This window comes from Mya arenaria, chromosome 11 (assembly GCF_026914265.1).
Source record: "Mya arenaria isolate MELC-2E11 chromosome 11, ASM2691426v1".
NCBI classification, from domain to species: Eukaryota; Metazoa; Mollusca; class Bivalvia; order Myida; family Myidae; genus Mya; species Mya arenaria.
This window is the reverse complement of record NC_069132.1, coordinates 5,039,088-5,062,591: the sequence shown is the minus strand read 5'-3', so window position 1 is coordinate 5,062,591 and position 23,504 is coordinate 5,039,088. Positions and strand designations below refer to the sequence as shown.

At 35.2% G+C, this 23,504-nt stretch overlaps 1 protein-coding gene across 9 annotated transcripts; it reads left to right on the top strand.

Annotated features, from left to right (window-relative positions):
- The first annotated feature begins 515 nt into the window (after positions 1-515).
- Positions 516-22,785, top strand: LOC128209653 (uncharacterized). 9 transcript variants are annotated; one of them, XM_052913784.1, is made up of 9 exons: positions 516-647; positions 2,030-2,542; positions 3,475-3,486; positions 16,630-16,870; positions 17,884-18,083; positions 18,227-18,297; positions 19,732-19,986; positions 20,303-20,422; positions 21,028-22,785. In XM_052913784.1, the coding sequence occupies exons 1-9, from the start codon at positions 614-616 to the stop codon at positions 21,205-21,207; spliced, it is 1,626 nt and encodes a 541-aa protein (XP_052769744.1). In that variant the 5' UTR covers positions 516-613; the 3' UTR covers positions 21,208-22,785. The 9 variants fall into 9 exon arrangements, with proteins under 9 accessions (XP_052769744.1, XP_052769745.1, XP_052769748.1 ...); XM_052913788.1 differs by lacking the exon at positions 516-647 and adding an exon at positions 734-749; XM_052913787.1 differs by lacking the exon at positions 516-647 and adding an exon at positions 922-1,040.
- The last annotated feature ends 719 nt before the right edge of the window (positions 22,786-23,504 follow it).

Sequence of the window (23,504 nt, the reverse complement as noted above, 5' to 3'; positions counted from 1 at the left end):
ACTTTTTAAAAAGGGTCACTTGACAGCCTGATTTTATAACAATAGTGCAATACAGTCACAGCAGGGGTGGATCCAGAATTTGATATTAGAGGGGGCTAAATTTAGGGGCGTAACCATAAATTAGTAGATGTTAAGTTTTGGTAGGGTGGATTGGGCTACTTCCCCAAGAAAATTTATTGGGGGAAATGGTGCATTTGGGGCATATTTCATTACTTTCTTTCTCTTATATTTTTTATTCCTATATATTTAAAAAAAGAAAATGCACCATTTTAGCCTAAATATAGCTACAACTTTCTTGTTAGAGGACCCAAAAACCTTATTTAAACCATCCCCCCCCCCCCCCCCCCCCTTAGTCATCTAATATGGTTTAAAACTTAATTCATGTGTACACAAATGATTAATTTACTAATGACACTTGTTAAAAACATACAAATCAATTAACATTTTCCAATTGGTTAATTAGGATGCTGGTGTACTGTGGTATGGCCATTCATACTCAACTGCTGGTAGCCAGGGGCAACTTGAGTCAGGGTCATGGAATGATTGACATCACTGCAGCCATCCATCAACATGGACTCATCTGGTATTCACGCACCCTCGGTCACCCTCCTTCATGTCGTCTGAATGTCCAAATCAAAGTGACTGCTGTATGTTGTGTTTAACATGCTTTGTTTAATGTATTTTCATATTGTGTGTATGGATTAGTTATTACCTTTTTCGCTACGTTTGTTTTTAATCCAAATTGTGATGTGAGTAATGCTTTATACTTTTTTTAAATACCAGTCAAACGTTACTACAAGGACGTTTAGTGAGGTTAAGTTTTTCTCTGATATGCTTCATTTAATTAAAGATGTATTTTTGTTAAATGACTTAGATTATTTAAACAAGTTGCTACAGTCAGTGATTTTAACCTTATATTTTCACCTGCATACTTTAAACGTACTACCAAAAAGTTATCATCAATTATATGTTGTATTGGATTGATGATAAAATACAGCATACACTGGCATCTAACAGAGTGACCAGCAGCATTTAGAAAGGTAACATGTTCTGTCATTATATTGGTGATCACTGGAAAACTGAAACCTTTGTAATCAAGGACTGATGCAGATACTGATCATTATCACCATCTGGTCACTTCGGACTTTGAATTGCAACTATATTGAGATGAAAACAATAGATAATAAAGATGGTATAAAAGAAGACCTGCATGCATGAGTTACCATGTATATACATACAGATAACGATGGTTGGTTTATTGTCATTAGACTGGTTTGAAGTATACACATGTCCTGTATAATTTGTTTTTGCTTTTGTTTTATTTGCCTGAGGAATTATTTAAAAGTATTAGATTTAAAAAACGAAAGTAACCACATTCAATGATGGTGTACAGTGCCGTAGCCAGACTTAAAAAAAACACCGAGACAGAACGGTCTATGGGGGTTGGGGGGCATGCCCCCCCCCCCCCCCCCCCCCCCCCCCCCCCCCCCCTCCTGGATTCTGTTTTTTGCAAGAAGCGATTTCCTGCATTCTGGAGTATCTTTGGTCGATGGTTTGTGTACATTGAGGCAGCTGCCTCGGTGTGCCTCAGTGTAACTACGGCACTGGTGTAATACATATGACTTACAATCTATCATCTGCCAAAACACAACTTCAGACAGCTAAATGATACACAAAAAGGTCAGAGCAACACACCAACAGCTTTTACAAAACTCACTGTTAGGGGATTTTTGACAATTTAACATGTCAAGTCACTAGATTGACAACTCTAGTGTGATTGTGAGGATGTTTTTAACATAGGTAACCAAATATTGGCACTAGCAGTATTAGAATTATGGACAAATTCTTAAACTGTATTGCAAAAATGTTTGTATGAAGCAGTCATACTCAGTGATTGATTGTAAAAGTAAGTTTTATATTATTTGTTATATAGAATACTGCCAGTGTATACTTGATTGTAGAATGCTATTTTTTTATAACTTGAGATATACTGAAATGGAGAGTAAAGTGATGGTACTGTGCATTACAGGTTTAAAGCCTGGAGAGTTCAAGATGTCCAATGATTCACTACCTGCAAAGAAGAACCCTTCCATTACATCAGACATATATGAGACCTTAAAGGGCGAAGTACAACAATATGTTAACATCCCAGAGCAGGAAGATTATATGAACCCAACTAAAGAGAGCAAGAGCAGCCCCGGGCCCCCACCCCCTCCGCGGACACTGGAGTCAACCAACTCCCTGAGGTCCTTAGACATGAACAACCTTCCCAGATCAGTGGATGTGAAACCCCCTCCACCACCTACATGGGAAGACAGCCAAGGGAGACCACCTCCCCCACCCTCACGAGAAGATAGTCAAGTGAGCATTTCAAGGAGTGACGGTGTCCTGTTTTCCAAGGGGTCCATGACTGACCTGCATAAAGCCGGGGAGGCAGTGGGTCAGGCAGGGCCAAAAACTAGGGTCTTCAAGAGGGATCCCTATGCTGGAGTACCGAGGGAGCCTGGAATGTTGAGACCAAAACATTCAGCCTTTGATTCAGGTTTGCTCATAAGTTACTTTATTGAAAGTTGTATTAGTTAGTGATTCAATGTTCTGTTTCTTTCATTTGTATTCTCCAGGGGCCAAATTTCACATACACACATCCATAACATCATTTTCATAAGTGACATTAAAACATTGCAAAACTGTTGAAAGTTGGAAGGTAATGAAGGGTTATGCATGTAACTTAGTAGGTATTGGGTAACAACAGACTTGGCCTAGCTACGCTCCTGTTTTGTGTATTTTGTTTTTACGTCTCCCACATGGAAAAACATATTGTTTTTGCCCTTGGTATGTAGGTTGGTCATGACAAGTAGACAGCCTATATTGATTTTGAGATCAATGCCAGAGTGACCTTAAGGTAAAAAAAAACATTTTCAGCTCAATGACTGAAGATCCTTTCAGTCCATGACCTTTATACTTGGTATGCGAGTTGGTCATGACTACTTGATGGCCCATGTCGATTTTGATATCAGTAGGTCAAGGTCTTGGTCATGGTGACCTTCAGGTGAAAAACAGAATGTTGGCGGTGATCTTAAGCTGATAATTGATTTCCTCTCAATAACTTAACAATGCTTGCACCCAGAAACTTCATACTTGGTATGCCAGTTGATCATGACTAGTAGATGACCCATATTGATTTTAAGATCTCTGATCTTATGCAGTTATGTTCACAAATGAATATAGGTGAATAGACCAAACTTCAAGGTCACTGTTGGTTTTCCTCCAGTCCAAAAGTACAAACTTCATGTCCATCCATCATTAATTATTTCTCAGCTATGATCTCACAATGGGGGAAACAAGCGCTTTTTTTAAAAGTAATCTCTAGTCTTGTAAAGGGTTGTTTGTTTTAGTATCTAACATGACTGTTTCGCATCTTAAGCTTAAACACTATTTTATATTCTTTATTCTTTTTCCATTCTTCATGTGCAGAAATAGACTCAGGTAAAAGTCAAGAACTGGTTATTTTATGCTTGCCCTATAACTTTTAGCTACCTATGCTTTAATATTAATATTCAATACGTATTAGCTGTGCATGGCTTTCAATTTGAGAGGTAAACTAGTAATCAAGATTTTAGGATGGCTGCAGTTTTCATGCTTTAAAGATTGAATAGTTTTACTTGCAGCAGGTGGAGACATATGGTGTTTAACGCAGACACATTGTCTGTCTGTATTTCATAGACCCTTAGAAGGATTTTCATGAAACTTGGGTCAAATGTTCACTCTCATTGGCACGATGCTACGCTAGAGTTTGGTCTTGTGTTGTTGGGGAGTACCCGGAAGGAACCCAGTTGTCCGGCTTGGTGACCATAAACCAAACACATGCGCCCAGACCAGGAATCCAACCCGGGTCCCCTGGGTGATAAGCAAGTTTGCTAACCACTGTTCCAGCCAGACAACTTAAAGCTTGTTATTATAAAGCTTGTCAGGGATTTTTTTCTAAAATTTATAAAATAATAATATTTTCTGTAAAACAAAAGGAATACAGTCTTCATCTTAGATAAAAATGGAAAGAAATCATGATAACCATTTTAAATTTTAATTTTCTTTATAAAAAGAGTAACTCATTATAATTCACCTGCCATACATGTGTTGACATGAATGTTTGTAAATGCATCATAACTCTGCCAGTTATGACTCCTTGCATTAATGAACACACTTTATATATGTTTTTAACACCTTGTGGTTTTGTGAATATACTGTTTCAGATTGAGTTATAGTAAACTGTCAAAATCAAATCAATATACTTTAAAGATTTCTATATAATACCTCAGCATGACAATTTAAGTTACACTGAACAATAGAACTTATTTACTTCATTCTTGAGGCTGTTACAAATGTACACAAGGTTATATCTGACTGCAAGTCCTCATTACAATATGGATTCTTATTTGTCAATGACATCTTCGAAAGGTAAGATTTGCCTAATTACACACTTGCATTGCAGTTTACTTGAAAAGCATTGCAGTTTAATTGAATATCTTGCAACATGTTATTACATTTTGATGGTATTCTTTACCAGTATGTAGGGAGTTGAGACCCACTTCACGGGTTTGTAGTATTCAGGAGCTATTTGATCCAGAATATGCTGCACATACCTGGTACATAGATATTCCAAGTTCAAGTTCAAGTTCAAGTTTATTCAGTAAACTCATGTCATACATGCATGACAAAATGAGAATTGCAATGAACATATTATACAGTTACACATAAAGAGGCTTTGAAAAATGAACTTTAATCATAATAATAATTAACATCATGGTATAAAGAGGAGTACATTATATTCTATAATCGACTTTTTTAATGATACATTTCATAAAATTTACACAACTTTGAAAACATAATACATTCGGGGATTAATTTCATAACACGTTTAAATGACAATATATTCAGAGTTCTAAAATAACAGTTATCAATGAAACGTCGCCTTTGTAATTTATAATTTACACATTTACTTGAAGAGTTCACAGTGTACCATTCGTTTAATAACAAATCAGACAATTTCTGCTTAACACTCTTTTGTAAGTCCATTTTTTATTTGGAAATTCGTGGCTTTGCCAAACATTACCTGGTACATAGATATTCCCAAATACTATTTCTGTATGCAGATTCTGAAAATTGTATATTATTTGTAACAAAGAAAAATGAAGAAGTATTCGATTCTAAAGGAGGGGAGTGTTATTCATTAATTAAACTAGTGAACTATTCAATATTTTATAGAAATTATGTTGTGTAATAATGGCTACATTTGTTTTCAAATAAATTCTTTATCAGGTAGGTGACTGATTTCTTGATAAATCATGTCTTTAAATTTCAAATGTTAAAACAAAATTGACCTTGATTTATTAAAATGTTTACTCAGTTTTTGCTGTTTAATAGCATGGTTTCTCCCAGTAATGATTATTTCTGATAAAGGATTGTTTTCTGTTCTTTGGAAATACAAATAATATTTGAATGATTCTTCCCTCAATCTTTTGAATAAGCTTCCCACTGTGCATCTGGTTACATTTGACATTTGTATTTCTAAAGACCATGTTCCCATACATTTGAAGAAAGATGTTGACAAAACTACTGTATCTCCTGTATAATGTCATTGTGTAGGCTACTGTCAGTATAAATTACCTGATCATGAAAAAAAAGCATCGATGGGGAATACTAGCTGTAGAAGTAATGTGCCTCCAGGTAGTACTTTCTGTGTTATGTAGGTGTCTCGGAATTGCGTGGACACATTTTGTTATCTTCAATCGCAATGTAGGGCATGTCACTGGTTAAACGGACTCCTTCACGATATATTTGGTAAAAAAATTGAGAAAACGAAAAATTGTGTGATATTTTTAAACAAACTTGTTTCCTTGATAAACATCATCTAAAGTTTAAAAAAATAGCTTTTTTTGTTATTAATTATTTCAAAATGTTACATGTAATACTCTATTTTTCTGAAAGGAGTAAGTAATCCTATTGAAAATAGAACTATTTTTGGCTCGGATTTACAATTTTCTGTTCTTAATGTATCCAGCGGTTGCTCTTTGGTGTTCATTCTTAAAAGTAAGTAAATATTAGCAATTTTAACATAGTTTTAAAAACTCGTTGTCAACATAAAATGTGTGAATGAGTCAATTTAAGGCCCTTTTAACTTTTTTTGTTGAGCATCCACAGTATTGAAATGGAATCCGATTCTGTCCCAGTCCTGACTCATCTATCAGTGTGAGTGTGAGTGTGAGGTGGTGTACAGAGTGTGAGTGTGAGGTGGTGTACAGAGTGGAGTGTGAGGCGGTGTACAGAGTCTGAAAACTGCAGTTTCTTTCTAAAATCATATCACAAGATACGCAAATGGCCAAAATTAACAATGTTATCATACTGTTTAGAAAATTTATACTAAACATCAAGCTTTATTGTAATATTAATGAAAAAGTAAAGTATTATTGTATTATTCAAATGTTCACCTGTTTATAATCCCTAGAACACCTGGTGGCTGGCTATATTTTGTTGAAAAGGGTTTGGGTGCTTCTCTTTTTATGCCCCCACAAAGTGGCGGCATATAGGGTTGCCCTTGTCCGTACGTACGTACGTACGTACGGACGTACGTACGTACGTACGTACGTATATGACTTGTAACGTACGTACGTACGTACGTACGTCCCGAAGATTGTTTCCGATCTAATTCTTGAAAACCGTTTGTCCAATCCTCACCAAACTTTAAACACATGTTTGTGACCATAATATCTTGATCAAGTTCGATAGTCATGGAAATCGCTTTAGTCATTTAGGAGTTACGGCCCTTTTTTGCCAAAAATTCCCGAAGATTGTTTCCGATCTAATTCTTGAAAACCGTTTGTCCAATCCTCACCAAACTTTAAACACATGTTTGTGACCATAATATCTTGATCAACTTCGATAGTCATGGAAATCGCTTTAGTCATTTGGGAGTTACGGCCCTTTTTTGCCAAAAATACTTCAAAAATATATGTTTCCAATCTAATTCTTGAAAAGTATGTGTCCAATCCTCACCAAACTTTACATACATGATTGTGACCATAATATCTTGATCAAGTTCGATAGCCATGGAAATCGCTTTTGTCATTTAAGAGTTACGGCTCTTTATTTGCAAAAAAAGACTTGAAAAATACGTCCCGAAGATTGTTTCCGATCTAATTCTTGAAAACTGTTTGTCCAATCCTCACCAAACTTTTAACACATGTTTGTGACCATAATATCTTGATCAAGTTCGATAGCCATGGAAATCGCTTTAATCATTTAGGAGTTAGGGCCCTCAGATTATCCTGAATAATCATTATGGCTTATTTTCTGTGACAAAAAATCGAAGTGGGGGCATCCGTGTCCTATGGACACATTTCTAGTTTTTATGCCCCCACAAAGTGGCGGCATATAGGGTTGCCCTTGTCCGTACGTACGTACGTACGTACGTACGTACGTATATGACTTGTAACGTACGTACGTACGTACGTACGTACGTCCCGAAGATTGTTTCCGATCTAATTCTTGAAAACCGTTTGTCCAATCCTCACCAAACTTTAAACACATGTTTGTGACCATAATATCTTGATCAAGTTCGATAGTCATGGAAATCGCTTTAGTCATTTAGGAGTTACGGCCCTTTTTTGCCAAAAATTCCCGAAGATTGTTTCCGATCTAATTCTTGAAAACCGTTTGTCCAATCCTCACCAAACTTTAAACACATGTTTGTGACCATAATATCTTGATCAAGTTCGATAGTCATGGAAATCGCTTTAGTCATTTGGGAGTTACGGCCCTTTTTTGCCAAAAATACTTCAAAAATATATGTTTCCAATCTAATTCTTGAAAAGTATGTGTCCAATCCTCACCAAACTTTACATACATGATTGTGACCATAATATCTTGATCAAGTTCGATAGCCATGGAAATCGCTTTTGTCATTTAAGAGTTACGGCTCTTTATTTGCAAAAAAAGACTTGAAAAATACGTCCCGAAGATTGTTTCCGATCTAATTCTTGAAAACTGTTTGTCCAATCCTCACCAAACTTTTAACACATGTTTGTGACCATAATATCTTGATCAAGTTCGATAGCCATGGAAATCGCTTTAATCATTTAGGAGTTAGGGCCCTCAGATTATCCTGAATAATCATTATGGCTTATTTTCTGTGACAAAAAATCGAAGTGGGGGCATCCGTGTCCTATGGACACATTTCTAGTTTTGTCTGTTGTCGGGCAGCCCATGGGTAGTGTTGTGTTACTAAAATTTGTACAATGGGGACCGCCACTGACAAAGTTTCACACTTATGATCTTTTAAGTAAATGCAATTTACACAAGTTCGTGATTTAGGTGAGGTTCAAACTCTTAGCAGTCAGGAGCGTTACAAACTGAGCTATCAAGCTTCACTTATTTCGGTCTTAAAATTGTGCTTATTACTGACGTCATTGACCCAGGAAGCATGCTGTGACACAGATGTAAATACAGCTCAATTATCATTGGTCCAGAAACAATTGCATCCTGAATTGCATCCTTATGTAGTATATACTTTTAACCCCCTATAGATAATAGAAGGCCTTGTTTGGGCTGTGCCCTCACTGGGGGGGTGTGGGCTTTTCTGATTTTGGTAGAAAGTTTATACATTATTATGTTAAGTTTTGGATCACTCTGTTGGTTAAAATATGGATTGTTTTAAAAATGATTTCATTTGACCAATCAAACATTTGTATGTGTGTGTGTCTATGCTGTACCCATCCTATCATCACCAGGGCCAGTAATTACAAACATTTGTATGTGTGTGTGTCTATGCTGTACCCATCCTATCATCACCAGGGCCAATAATTACAAACATTTGTATGTGTGTGTGTCTATGCTGTACCCATCCTATCATCACCAGGGCCAATAATTACAAACATTTGTATGTGTGTGTGTGTATGCTGTACCCATCCTATCATCACCAGGGCCAATAATTACAAACATTTGTATGTGTGTGTGTCTATGCTGTACCCATTCTATCATCACCAGGGCCAATAATTACAAACATTTGTATGTGTGTGTGTGTCTATGCTGTACCCATTCTATCATCACCAGGGCCAATAATTACAAACATTTGTATGTGTGTGTGTCTATGCTGTACCCATCCTATCATCACCAGGGCCAATAATTACAAACATTTGTATGTGTGTGTGTGTATGCTGTACCCATCCTATCATCACCAGGGCCAATAATTACAAACATTTGTATGTGTGTGTGTGTATGCTGTACCCATCCTATCATCACCAGGGCCAGTAATTACAAACATTCTCAAGTCTGAGTCCAGACTCAGAGTAAGAAACATACTTTTATTAAATTACAAAGAATTGTATTTGTTCTTTTCTTTTTACAAAAGTAAATGAAAATAAAGGTACAATTTCAAAAAGTTATAAAATTCAGCAAATTCCATCATCAATATTCAACTAGAAGGAGAGTTACAATGAAATGGGGATTTGCTGTTTTGCCACTTGAGTCTGAACTCAGACTTGAGACTGTTTGAATCATGAACCAAGGGTCAGTGATTACGAACAGTCTCAAGTCTGAGTTCAGACTCAAGACTCATTTTGGCAATACTTCATTTCATGGAACTTTCTTTCTATCAGAGTATTGATGATAAAATTTGCTGAAATATATCAGTATTTGAATGTTTAACTATTATTTACATATTTTTTGTAAAAGAAATGGAATAAATATGATATTGTGTTCCTTTATAAAAATGCTTTTCTGAGTCTGAGTCTAGATTTGGACTTGAGACTGTTCGTAATCATGGCCCCAGGTATTATCCAATTTGGCAAAAAATTGAGTGATAATAACTACAATAATACATAATTACATGTGTATATACTAGACAAGTTACCAGGTATAGCACAGGCTTGCCCTGGTATTGACATACATTTTGTAACACAATTATATAAGTATTTCTGAGTTACAACATAGTTCATGACGTTGATAGAGGTCTTGTACATGTCTTCTAGACTTGTAGTTCTAGCCTGTTTGTTTTTAACAAGTATTGTCATAACCTTAGTAGTGTTTCAAGTCAGTTTTGTGCTGAGCTGTGTTTGTTGGTCTTATGTTGACCATATTAAACTCCGGGAGAGTGTGTATCTAATGGTAATAAAGTTGACTAACAGTTTGCATATAAATCAAGCAAGATATTGTTTCTGGTATAAATAATTGGACGAGAATCTTACGACTGTTTGTTGTTTTAAGGAAATGGAAAAATGTTTACACAGTGTAAATGTTTGTCATTTTTGCAGAAAAAAGTTCCTAACAGTTGTGTTTGATGTTTTCAAAAGCTTTTAACTGCTTCAAATCCTGCAGAATAAAAGACCTGACACATTTCCAGCTATTCAATCAGGCAGAATAATATGCTGGGTTAGTTTAAGTCTCGGAGAAATTCCTATCCTGATCCCATTAACTGAAGGCTCCCACTCTCTGATGGCAATGGTATTTCTTGGACAGAAAAATTGGCAAAATATCGTAGGAGGACTGTGCTGCCATGAAAACAGTTTCAGAACAAGTGACGTTATTCCATTAAATATTTCCTGGTGTTATAAAAACAGTTGCATTTCTTGTTGTACAGAAATTCAACCAGTTGACTTAAAGGCTCAAATAGGATTGTTTGTTTTAGGGTTGATTTTGCATATTGAAAAAGTTGATTGTAAAGGATTGTGACAAAACAACTGGGCATAATTATGTTAAGGGAGTGATTATATTTGAAACTTTGATATAAATTATCTTTTTTTACATTATTTGAACATTTTAAATTCATTAAGATCTTCAAAAGAAGAATACTAACAGCTTTTTTTATTAAGACATTTAATTTGGAAGGAAAACGTTTCTGATATTTTGATTTGCAGTTGTCAAGAGTTGGTACATTCATGATTGCACAGTATTAAAATAGATAACCAGCTAGATATGATTTATGTTTGAAGGGTTACTAAGCTTTAATTGATAGATTATCAACCGCCTAATACAGTGTTAACCTTTCAAGGGAGATAACAAGTTATACCCCCTAGTGTCATATATAAAAGGGAGACAAATCATGGACATACCAGTTTATCTTGACCTGGATGATTACGACAGTATGCATGGATTTAATAACAATAACAAAATGGCTTTGGATCCTTTATTACCCCAGAATATACGGACTGGTATGTGTTAATACTCATTTAAACAGTTAAAGTGACGTGTATCCATAATAGAGCTTTATTTAGTTGTTTAAAACCAGATTAAACTATTTACTTGCATGTTTACATACATGTATGCGCTAGGTGTCTCCTACTGTTCACGGTTCAGTAATTAAAAAGTGATGAAAAAGGGAAGGACTATATGGAGGGTGAATTTCATTTACCTCTTCTAGCTGTTACATCCATATATTTAATTTGAGCTTTAACTTTGAAATAGAAGTTTGCATATTATCACTAAATGAAACATGTTGTTTAATTTATGACTCTTTTACTTAAAAAAAAGAGTAATGCACGGGAGATTGACAAACATCTTCCCCTCCCCCTGGGAGTAGGATTACTGTATTATTGGTCCCAGCCTCCCCGGACAAAATCCCCCTGTATGGTGTCTATAATGTTACGTCTATACCAACATGGGCATTTTTGCCCCGAGGGTGGGCGGAGGAGATATGTTTTGGATGCGCTCATGTGGTAACTGAGAACTAAAATTTAAAAAAATTCTGATAAGTATGTGTTAAAAAATAAATTGGAAATAATTTATAGCATATATATACTAGCATATGATATACATATATAATCTGTATTTAATACCACTCTTATTCACTTATACCATATCATGTTGCAATATTTTTGGGAAATTGATAAAGATCTGATAAGACTGTGTCTTTCCAAAAAAAGCCATGTCATACATGTAAAAACTGTAGACATGTTCATATTTGTTTCATTCTATTAAATTAATAACTTCCAAGTATCAGCTGAAATAGCTGTGTGATTGCTTTTAATTAAATGTTTGGCACTCCGTTTTGATAGCATATGAGTTTCAAGGAATAACCAATTACTATATCCAAACTTGAAAACACATTTTCGTACCATACTTGTTTGGATAGTTAAATTTTGCATTCTCCCTGTCTGTTTAATGCACCAGTCAATTGTAACCACGGCCCCCCCAGGTCAGGGGGTAAACTGGAGATAGCCGGGGAAAAGGGCCGTGTTTTTACTTTCCAGGTGGCCCCGCAGAGCCGGTAGACCGCGGTGGTTTTGTCATACCACCAAATTAAGCCGAGATTGGGCCTTATATAGAGTCTCTGGGGTGCGGGGGCATTTGGCCGGGGTTTAACCATCAGTTCGTCTCCGCAGGGCAGGGATTTTACCCAGGGTTGGCTGGACTGAAAGTCAAAGTCCCGGCTATTCCCCGGACCTGGGGGGGCCGTGGTTACAAATGACTGGTGCATAAGCTGCAACAAATAATTTTGTACACACATTGATTGCCATTCCTTCAAATACAACCTTATACAACCTAGTAATTGAATTGTAAAATTATTTATCATTATGGTAAGCTCAAAAGCATCTTCATTATATTTTTTTACATTAAAAATAGACCTGTGCTTGACATTGCAATAAACTATCTTTGTGAAAAATCATTGACAATTGATAAGCATAGTCAATAAATGCTGTAAGTTTTGTATTGGAATTAACCCAAACATCTTATTTCAAAGTTATTGTACTTCATCTTACCATAAACAGGTCATTTATTACTGTAACTTAATGGAGCGAAGCAAAAACACTTTAATTTGATTGAGCAAAAAACGCTACACAAATTAAACCAAGGCTTTTATCCTGGATACGAATATTTTGTGAACAAAATGATATCAATTTCTAAAGGTTTGTAAATGGTGCATTTATATGTCTGTGATAACATTATGTCTGTATTTATAACCATGTATTTTTTGTATGCGAGTTTGCATAAATTGTGCAGCTGATTTATATATATTTTTATACATGGTCGTATGTTTTGCATTGGGTCTATGTAATGGCATGTTAAAATATGTTTAAAGATTTTGTTTATAAGTATAGTAAGTAAATTAAAGTAAGTTATTTCTGCCATTACAAGACATGAGAAGTCTCAAAGTGGGAATGTTGTTCTACTGACATTTGGCTTGTATCATCAGCGGTAATATAAGCATGTTTAGTTGGTTTGTTTTTTTCCATCAATGCACAGAAACATAATTCAAGCTTGTTGAATAACATTTATTTCATTTGTTGAATGTTAGAAACCCATGAAATTCAATTTGCCTCAAGAAAATGAAAAGATTTCCCTAAAGCAATCAAGTATTTCTTTCCGAATGCATGACAATCAGAACTGATACTGTGTGGGGGGGTAATATTCAGAATCTATTAGTATAATATGTCGATGCCTCCCTAAGACCTCCAGAAAAATTGTGCTTTTAGTTAAATGAGATTTATCCCTTCTTTTATGGAAGAAATTATTTCTGGGATCAATGTCTCAATGTGTCCGTGTGGTATCCCCCAAGGCGTTGCCATGGAGACAACAGACTCCTACATAGTTCTTAAAGTTCCTCTACCATTTCCAGTTCATTAACTATGTAAGACAAAACTATTGAATCTTTCATTGTTTAATAGTTAATTGTAAGTAAGCGCTTGAACAATACAGTTACAAGCATGCAACAACAACATTTCACTATACATTCTTATCACAGATCAATGAAATTTATCTTTTCACAAAATACTGTTTAAACTTAACTTTGATATACAACTGTTTTTGTCTGCTTGTGTATCATAAAAGACCATCCCTGAATGACCAATATACTACAATATCTATTGACTGACCACCACTGGTCAGCTGACTACCATAATAGGTTGTTACAATGAATTTATCAAACAGAGACAATTATTTCCCGCTTAATTCATTATAGTCGAAACCCATTGGCTCGATATCCCTTGGACCGGCCAAAATACTTATATCGAATATCGAGCCAAGCGGGAATGCTTACATAGAGTAAAAATAAATTGGTCCTTTACAACTAGTCAATGAGGAGATCAAGCCAACCGGTTTCAAATGTCGGAAAATACATTACTCTTTACTTACTACTGTACATGAAACAGTATCACACTTATAATAGGACTGTTTTGGAAACATGTGATGACTGTCTCATTCCTGTATAAAAAACCTGCAATATTTACACTGCCAATAATATCTGGGGGTTTTTAAGAACATGACTACGTGAACATGATAGTTTGGTCTCATATTTCAAAGGTACAACTAAATAGTGTGATTCTTGCCTACACACAAACTGCCGATATATATAGGTTTCATTAGAACAGGCACAGCAGCCCTTTTTTACAGTTAAGATCTAAAATTTGTTCACCATAATAATAAAGCTAATGTTTGAATTCCCTTCGATATAACAGGATTTAAAACAAACAACTTTTTTGCTAATGGGGGCGTGGGGGGGGGGGGGGGGACTGTAAGCCTTAACTGAACGTAGCAGTCACTGGTGATATGTTATTTAGTTTGCCGTTGGATGGGTTTCAAAAAGAATGCCTGTTTTCAATCAATCTCTGAAGACTACATGTACCTGTTCATTGATTAGTGCAACTGTTTGACATCCAAGCTGCAATATAATTTCTGTTCCACCAAAATGAGGTAATTGACATAATTGACATATTATAGGATTATATTGATATGTACACAAATGGTGTTTTATCACCAACCACTTAATCCCCCTTCAGTTACTGAGGTCAAAGTCCATTGTCTAAGCACACAAAACACCAAACTTGGAGAATCAGTTTGACAACACTTCAACAAACATGTACATGTACAATATATGTTTCAAAACTACAAGTTGACATTTGTTTCTATCTTGTGTTATCCTTATATTATATTTATCGTTGGGATGTGGAATACATTTTTTGTGGATATATATAATTTAGTTGAACAAGTGAATACAGATGTCTAGGACCCTAGTAGGGGTTTGACATTAAAGGACGATAGATCAATTTTGTAGGGATTTTTTTATTTATTTATTCAACTCAGAGCTGTTTTAATTCAATGACCATAATGACCAGTTTGCAATCAGATGTGTTTAAGGTTTTTATTCAGTAATTTTCATTACAAGTGAAACTAAAGTACAATTACATTATTGTACCAGTTGTCAATTTTTCAGAAGTCTTCATTTCCACTTCAAGCTTTATTATTACTATTAGTTATCGTCATGAATAGCTGTAATTTTCTGTAAGTGGTCTTTTATCACATGCTAGGTGATTTGTCTTTTGTGTGGCTGGATTTTAGGGCTGGTATTCTTTCCATTTCAAACATTTCTTAGCTTATCAAATTAAAACTGGTAACATTTTTTTACACCAAATATTGTCAACATTTTTTAAATGATAATATGATTTTTTAAAATTTATTTCAACAAATTTGGATAAAAACAAACATTTGAAAACACATCATGTATTATGATATATTTTTGTTTAATGTGTTCAGGTTTTTGACTTATTATCAAAGTGTTTACTGAATACCTGCCCAGCTATATTACTGAGATTTGGAATTATTCTTGAGTTTAATGGCTGAACAGCATAGGGTCCTTGCTTGTTCCTACTCTAACATTGTTTATGATCAAGGTGGGTTATTGTTTTCTCTATCATTTATATTGCATTTGAATCATATTTTAAAAGGAACGGTACAACAGAGTGACTTTCAAAGCAGAATAGATATAAATATTTCTGAGTTCTGTAAGAGATATAAAGAACACTTTAGCACAATCTTAGTGAACACAATTTTGAAAAGTGAAAAAATTAATGGCGACTGGAAAAACAAAACGTCCTTTTGGACTTCGTCTACATTCGGAGAGAAAGGACTCTGAGAGTTATCTGCTCTCACCAGAGTTGTCGGGGAGCCCGACCCAATTTTCCCTGTCATCCTCCTTCTCACTAGGTGGGGACTCAAACCCGGGGCACAGAAACACCTATGTTAGCATCCAAAGCACTCCCTCCCCCGACTCAACGCTCAGGAGCATTGCCCCTCTGCTCCCGCAAAGTAGGCCCTGTAGGGGGCAGCGGTTGCGAGGGGAATGTAGTCGTGTGCAAAGTAATTTTATCTATGGTATGTTGTGCTTCTGCTTATGGCTGCCTTAAAAGCTTGGCCTGGCTGTGTTTTATGAATAATTCATGGTTACAATAACATCATATGAGATGTTCTTGCATGCAACTTCTCTTTTTGCAGATTTTAAGATTATTGATTCAGATTTGTTGAATATTTAAACTAGAATCTTGCTTCAAACATCTTTTACACTATGCAATGAAGAGTAATATTTTGCATTATACCTTTTCTCAACTGAAAGGAAACTTAATCCAAATAATTCATTAAACTTGAATCATCAATAAGTCTTTGCTAATTAAACACTTACAGAGCTGTTTGACAACCTTTTTCATTTTTATTCTGACATTGTGTATACTTTTTTTATCCAACTTTACAGAATGGCTAAAACATAAAGCTTCATCCAAATTTTACAAAGCAGGAATTTTGGTATAGAGTATGTAAAACAATTTCTAATGATAGCAGTGTTGTTCAGTGGGCTGTGTGTATGTTTTCTAGGAGTGGGTGATCTAGAACACATCCATGTGGATTGTTCCCAGCCTAAGACGTACGACTATGCTGACTACGGACACCAGTATGAGGAGCTGCCAAACAGGAAGTCCATCGCTAAGTCGCCTCAAGACAGCGGGATTGACTCCCGCTCTGAGATGTACCAGTCTTCCAGCGGGACAACAGATAGGTCCGTGTCTGAGACTGGAGATACTAGCAATATTTGCAACAGTCACTTAAGTGAGAAAAGGTACGTGCTTGGTACTCATGTGCTTAAAGCTGCATTCTCACAGATTGACCGATTTGGCAACTTTTTCAATTCAATAAGAATCAGCTAATTTTGGCAAAAGTGTTTTCAAATAAGTCATATAGGATAACACTCAACAGAACAGATCTCAATATTTTGGAAAACTGTTAAATTTTTCAGTTTTCTTAAAGCATTAGTAACGCTTTTAGCCATAAAACACCAATTTTCGAGCATAAATATTCAAATCTATTATCTAATTTTCTATCCGCAGTCTTATATCACAGGTTTTCCAACATTAACACAACACAAGATTTGGTTCATTCAAAGGCCAAAAATTAAAGAAGTTGTCAAAATGGTCATTGTGGGATTGCAGCTTTAAATGAGCATAATGCCCCAGTTTTGAATGATTCATGGCTTTCCACCCGACCTTTTTAGTGTGCCAGTATGTTTTACTGGAAACTCCCTATGCCTCTTCCTCAACCATTATATTTTTTTTATAGACATGTATCTCTAAATGATTCATCACACATCTGATATAACCAAATTCAGTTCCACTGTCAGTATCATGTGATGTTTTGAAGTGTTCTGACATTTGCATCTATCATATTGGCCAATTTCTAAATATCACAAGTTCAGATTGGTATCTGAGAGAGAAATAGGTCTACATGTAAGTGTAAATGTAAAACTTTTGTAACTGCATTTTCGAGATATTTTACTTGTATCTGGTTATCAAATTTCTTGTTTTATTATAAAAACCCATTTATTGCCTGAAGTAAGTACCTATGAATAGACTTAGTACAGTATTGCTTTTATGTTTTTAAAGTTCACAAATTATTTAGCCAAACTTGCAACCTGTATAAAATATGTTTGCCTTATTATTCTAATACAGGGTTTGCACAGGTCTTGAAAAGTACTTGAAATTGATGGCTCTCCTCGGAAAGTACTGAATAATTTTTTTTTTTAAGTGAAGTTTTGTTTTTAACATGTTATAAAAAAAGATAACATTGGTCTTCCAGAAAGCGTGTAAACCCGCTGTATGACGCCATGACCCAGTCCATGCCCAGCATATACAACAAGACCAAGTCCGATCAAATTACAGAGACTCTCAAGAAACAGGTGCGCTGGCTAAAGTGCGCACTTATTGTGTTTGTTGTCATCAGCTGTGCGGCACTCGCTGTCAGCATTTTCGCTGTTATCAACAACATCCAAACTAAAGGTGAGCCTATAATGAACTAGAAACATATTAATTGTATTAAAACTGTTTTTCTGTTTCCTTAAATAATTTGTAATGTTTTAATAATTGGTTATTGAATAAATCAAGCAATCTTTTGTTATAGTGAGATAACTTAAATATTTCAGATGACCGTCACCCAGTCCTGTCCCCTGAAGTTGAACGATTGTCTGCAAGCCAAGAAAGACTAGAACTATTGGTAAGGTATAACAAGAAAAAATACCTACCCAAAATATTTGCACAGGATCAAGTTTTTTATATTGACACTAGACAAAACTTTCCTTTTTTGAGCTCTGTCTGTAGTTTCTGGTACGGGCAAGGTGTTTGAATGTATAGTTTTTATAGAGCATCTAGTTATGGTAACATTGAGCATCTAGTTAACATTGAGCATCTAGTTAACATTGAGCATCTAGTTTACATTGAGCATCTAGTTACGGTAACATTGAGTATCTAGTTACGGTAACATTGAGCATCTAGTTACGGTAACAATGAGCATCTAGTTATGGTAACATTGAGCATCTAGTTATGGTAACAATGAGCATCTAGTTACAGTAACAATGAGCATCTAGTTACAGTAACAATGAGCATCTAGTTACAGTAACAATGAGCATCTAGTTATGGTAACATTGAGCATCTAGTTATGGTAACATTGAGCATCTAGTTACGGTAACAATGAGCATCTAGTTACAGTAACAATGAGCATCTAGTTACAGTAACAATGAGCATCTAGTTACAGTAACAATGAGCATCTAGTTATGGTAACAATGAGCATCTAGTTACAGTAACAATGAGCATCTAGTTACAGTAACAATGAGCATCTAGTTACAGTAACATTGAGCATCTAGTTATGGTAACATTGAGCATCTAGTTATGGTAACATAAGAGCATCTAGTTATGATAACATTGAGCATCTAGTTACGGTAACATTGAGCATCTAGTTTACATTGAGCATCTAGTTTACATTGAGGTACTAGTTAACATTGAGCATCTAGTTAACATTGAGCATCTAGTTATGGTAACATTGAGCATCTAGTTATGGTAACATTGAGCATCTAGATTACATTGAGAATCTAGTTAACATTGAGCATCTAGTTTACATTGAGCATCTAGTTAACATTGAGCATCTAGTTTACATTGAGCATCTAGTTAACATTGAGCATCTAGTTAACATTGAGCATCTAGTTTACATTGAGCATCTAGTTAACATTGAGCATCTAGTTTACATTGAGCATCTAGTTAACATTGAGCATCTAGTTTACATTGAGCATCTAGTTAACATTGAGCATCTAGTTAACATTGAGCATCTAGTTTACAATGGGTATAGTCAAAGGGGTGATGGTTCCTTGTGTAAAAATGATGTTCAGATACCTCTTAGCCATAGAAAATATGAGGAAAAAAATAATCAACCTTTGGAAACAGTTTTGTGTTTGTTTGCCAAAAGCAAGTTTTTTTGCGCAAGAACGTAGACATTTAGATTATTAATCAGTTTTCCTTAATAAGCTAGATCTGTTAAAGAAATTCAATGCAGTGGTTGTCCCCTTCTTTGACTGAAATCCAACCCAGAATAGCCTTAGCGTTCGCTCCCATTTTGTCCATCTCATGACTAATGATGTGATATTTCTTTAAACTTCAGTTGTCATCATTCGAGGACAACAATGATACGATGAAGGTGTTGTCAGACCTTGTTCAGAAAGTGAACCGTATCCAAGGAAACCTGACAGCAGAGCTTGCTGGTCTGAATGGTCGCCATGTAAACCAGACCATGGAGATACAGAAGAACGTGGAGCAGGCAATGGCTGACTTCAACAACCTAACTGATGTGATCTCGCATCTCAATAGCACCCTACAGCTGCAGTTACATTCAATCTCAAAGATGGAGGGACCTCAGGTTTGTGCATAGTTTTAGCGTTTATTGTAAGTTGAAGTAGATATAACTTTAGATCTATTTTACCCAATTAATAGAAATAATCTTGATACAGATTTTAAGTGATGTACTAGTTATTTCCCTAATTGACCTATAGTGCACTTTTATTTGAGATCATTTATAAATGTGTTTGTTTTTATTAGCTCATCTGAACACATACGGCAGCTAAAGGTCTTTTACCAAAGTTCTCGAAATATTCTGTGTGTTTAGGCTTAGAGGATTGTGATATAGTATGTGCTTGAACAAAATAGGATAATGCAATATTTATATATCTTACTAGGGTCCTCAGGGCGCTGCGAATTTCTCACAGTGCAAGTACTACAACCACACCCGGAGTTCTGTCCCCTCGGATAGCATCCCTACATACACACCGTGGTTCCCCACCGTTACTAGTCTGGAGGTAAGTAACTCTCTCCACACCATCGCATACCCAAGTGCGACCTATTCTCATACTCACTGCATCATCCCACTAATTTCTTATTAATGTGTGTTAATTCCGTGTGACGGAATGGGTAAGTGGTGTGTATCCAGCGATGCATTTCTCTATTTTATTGAATATACATGATTTGACCCTGCTAGTGCTACAAAGAATATTTCAAAAATACAATCTTGATTAAGTCATGAAAATGCTACTGATGATATGATTTTTAATTTTTGGACCACCTTGACTTCCTTGACTTTAGAACCCATGATCATATTATGTGCAAATCTACAGTAGGATCCTTACATAATTTTGTGCTTAAGTGAGGTATAAACCTCTCGCCCAAGAATTGTTTTGTTTGATTCCAATATGAAGTACCTTTTAGTTCATGTATAGCAGACATAAGTAGTGTTTTTATGCAGGAAATGATCTTATTTAAAATTTTGAACAGAACTTACTTCATGTTAATGAATAGACATAAGTATTTGTACACTAGCAACTGTGAAATTAAAAGAATTTACGGAATTATTTAAAACGGCTATTTATGAATTGTGTTGTTATTTTTATATTTATTTCTTTTTCAGTCAAACATAGCCCTATTTGCTGCGTGTTCAGTGGAGGGAGGTTTATACCACAGTATTCAGACGCATGCACTGTCCCCACAAACTGTGCAATATAAATGCAAGTGCTCCGGTGTAAGTGTACCCAAGGTGGAGCAAAGACACTGTATCATACACATACTAGAATGTCCCCGATTCAGTTAGCTGATGATATACGAAAAAAAGTGTACTTTGTTCCGTGTGCTAAAGCTTGTGAGGAGATGAGAAAGCATTTTTGCAGTCAGGAAATGGCTAATTGTGAGACGTTCTGTGATCTGACTATTAGTCATAAAAATATTGAGCGACTCTTTATATACTGGTAATTCTCAGTGAATATGTAGAAACTGGCCTATGGTATCAACTTACTAAGTAGATATTCTTTAAATTTGGAGCTTATAATTCATAATTATTTTAGGCATTAAAATTTTATACTCAAGATCTACATTGTACATTACATGAAAGATCATTATAACTGTATATAACTGATCATTTTAAAAAATGACTCGATTTTATATCTGACATTTTAGCTTCTGTAAAAGCTGTTCAGAGGTACTAGGAATATTTGAAGTATGGCTGTTCTTAGACACATCAAATTATCAAGCATGTTTCAAAGAAACTGTCATTTTCATTAATTTTGATCACTTTTTTTGTTGATAGTACAATAAATTGTGTATGCAATGAGATCAAATTTAATAGCGTAGTTCATCTGGTTGCCCATAGTGTTCCAAGTCCAACTTCAATCAATCATGCTGTGTATTTGTTATTTTATTACTCTGTACTTTACCCTGTTTTGTGGTTTTTATCTGATTTTAAACGTGGTGATTCACCTCTTCTGCCACTAGTAGGTCTCATTGGTGCTCTAGTTAGTACTTGTCTCAAGTACTTTAACAATTATGTGACTTCAGCGTGTTCTTTTGAGATCATTGGGTCCTTTCAGGGAGAAATGTACCTCTAAATATTGTAAGTTCACACAAATACTTTAATATTAGTTTTTTAATATTACATAAGAGTGAACGATTAAATTGCAAAAAATTTCATGTGCTAATGCTTTGATTTAACAATAAGTTTTCACAACATACATGTATATAATCATTTAACTTCTCAGGGTTACTGTATTAAAAATGAAATCATATGGCCCTGGTGACTTATTCAAGTTTTGAGAAACCTGTATTTTAAATTCTTTCAATATTATTGTACAATGAGATGATTAGTACTTGAAGATTGGATAAATCCTCCTTCAAAGACAATGTTTTATTAATTATGTGTTACAGCATTAATTATGTGTTACAGTTGAATAATTTTTATATCTTTACAGAATTTTAAATGCGAAATTATTTGAAGTGCATGTAGTCTTGGGAACGAGTTCTTAAACAAACAATATACTTTTGTTCATACATGTTCAATACCAATTTATTGTAGTCTGAGATGTTGAATATACATATATATATATATGTATAATAATATGTATATATATACCTTTTCAATTTAACATATTGAAATGGAATGAAAAATACAGCATATTATTTTCACAATGCACTTACCTACTGCCATAATTGTTTTATATTTAGTGTATTCATATTAATATATCCAGTTTGCAGAAACAGCATCATATTTTATATTTGCCAGAACAATTTCACATACTGTATTTATAACAGTATGTTATTTTTTAATGTTTCACATTTTTGAGATTTTATTCATTGCTATATTTTTTGACTTGTGCAATTAAAATAATATATAAAGTAACTTGGGGTTCGTTTTTTTTTTATATCCTCCAATACTGTTAGTTGGTTGATGTGTTAGTTGTCAGTCGGTTGGTCCTCCGCATGGGTAGACGGTCTGTTAAAGGAAGTTCCTGGAGAAATTTTCTTTAAAAGATGGATAGTTCTGAAACATGGTCCACATGATCAGCGTGAATTGTTTTAGCTCCTTCAGTTGTAGCCAATTGGTTTATAGTAAATTGCTTTTTAACTTTTTCTCACTTAATAGCTATAAAAGGGAAGGAAAGAGGTATTCTTCTGAATAGATTCAAGAAGTACAGGCCCCTGAGCTTAACTTTTATGCTTATGGCCATAATTTGACTTTTCAGGGCGAACTTAAGAGGAAGTGTTCTGAAACTTGGTACAATTGATCACCATGTTCAAGCATCGAACTCTTGTTGTCAGTTGCGGTCAAGCTGGTCAACAGTTATTATACCCCCACAAACGAAGTTTGAGGGGGTATATAGGAGTGAGCTTGACGGTCAGTCGGTCTGTCGGTCGGTGGGTCGGTCTGTCTGTCGGTTTTCATGGTTTCCGAACGATAACTCATGAAAGGCTAGACAGATTTGAAAATTTTTTGGTACACAGGTGTAACATCAGAAGATACAGGTCAAGTTTGATATTGGGGCTGGTGGGGCCAAGGTCAAGATCACTGTTACTAAAAATAGAAAAACGGTTTCCGGATGATAACTCATGAAAGGCTTG

Bases quoted from the DNA above. Each gene is read 5' to 3' on its own strand.
- LOC128209653 (XM_052913784.1), top strand. From the start codon at position 614: ATGTCGTCTGAATGTCCAAATCAAAGTGACTGCT. The intron at 648-2,029 runs GTATGTTGTGTT...TGTGCATTACAG, and splicing joins TCCAAATCAAAGTGACTGCT to GTTTAAAGCCTGGAGAGTTC. The intron at 16,871-17,883 runs GTACGTGCTTGG...TTGGTCTTCCAG, and splicing joins AGTCACTTAAGTGAGAAAAG to AAAGCGTGTAAACCCGCTGT.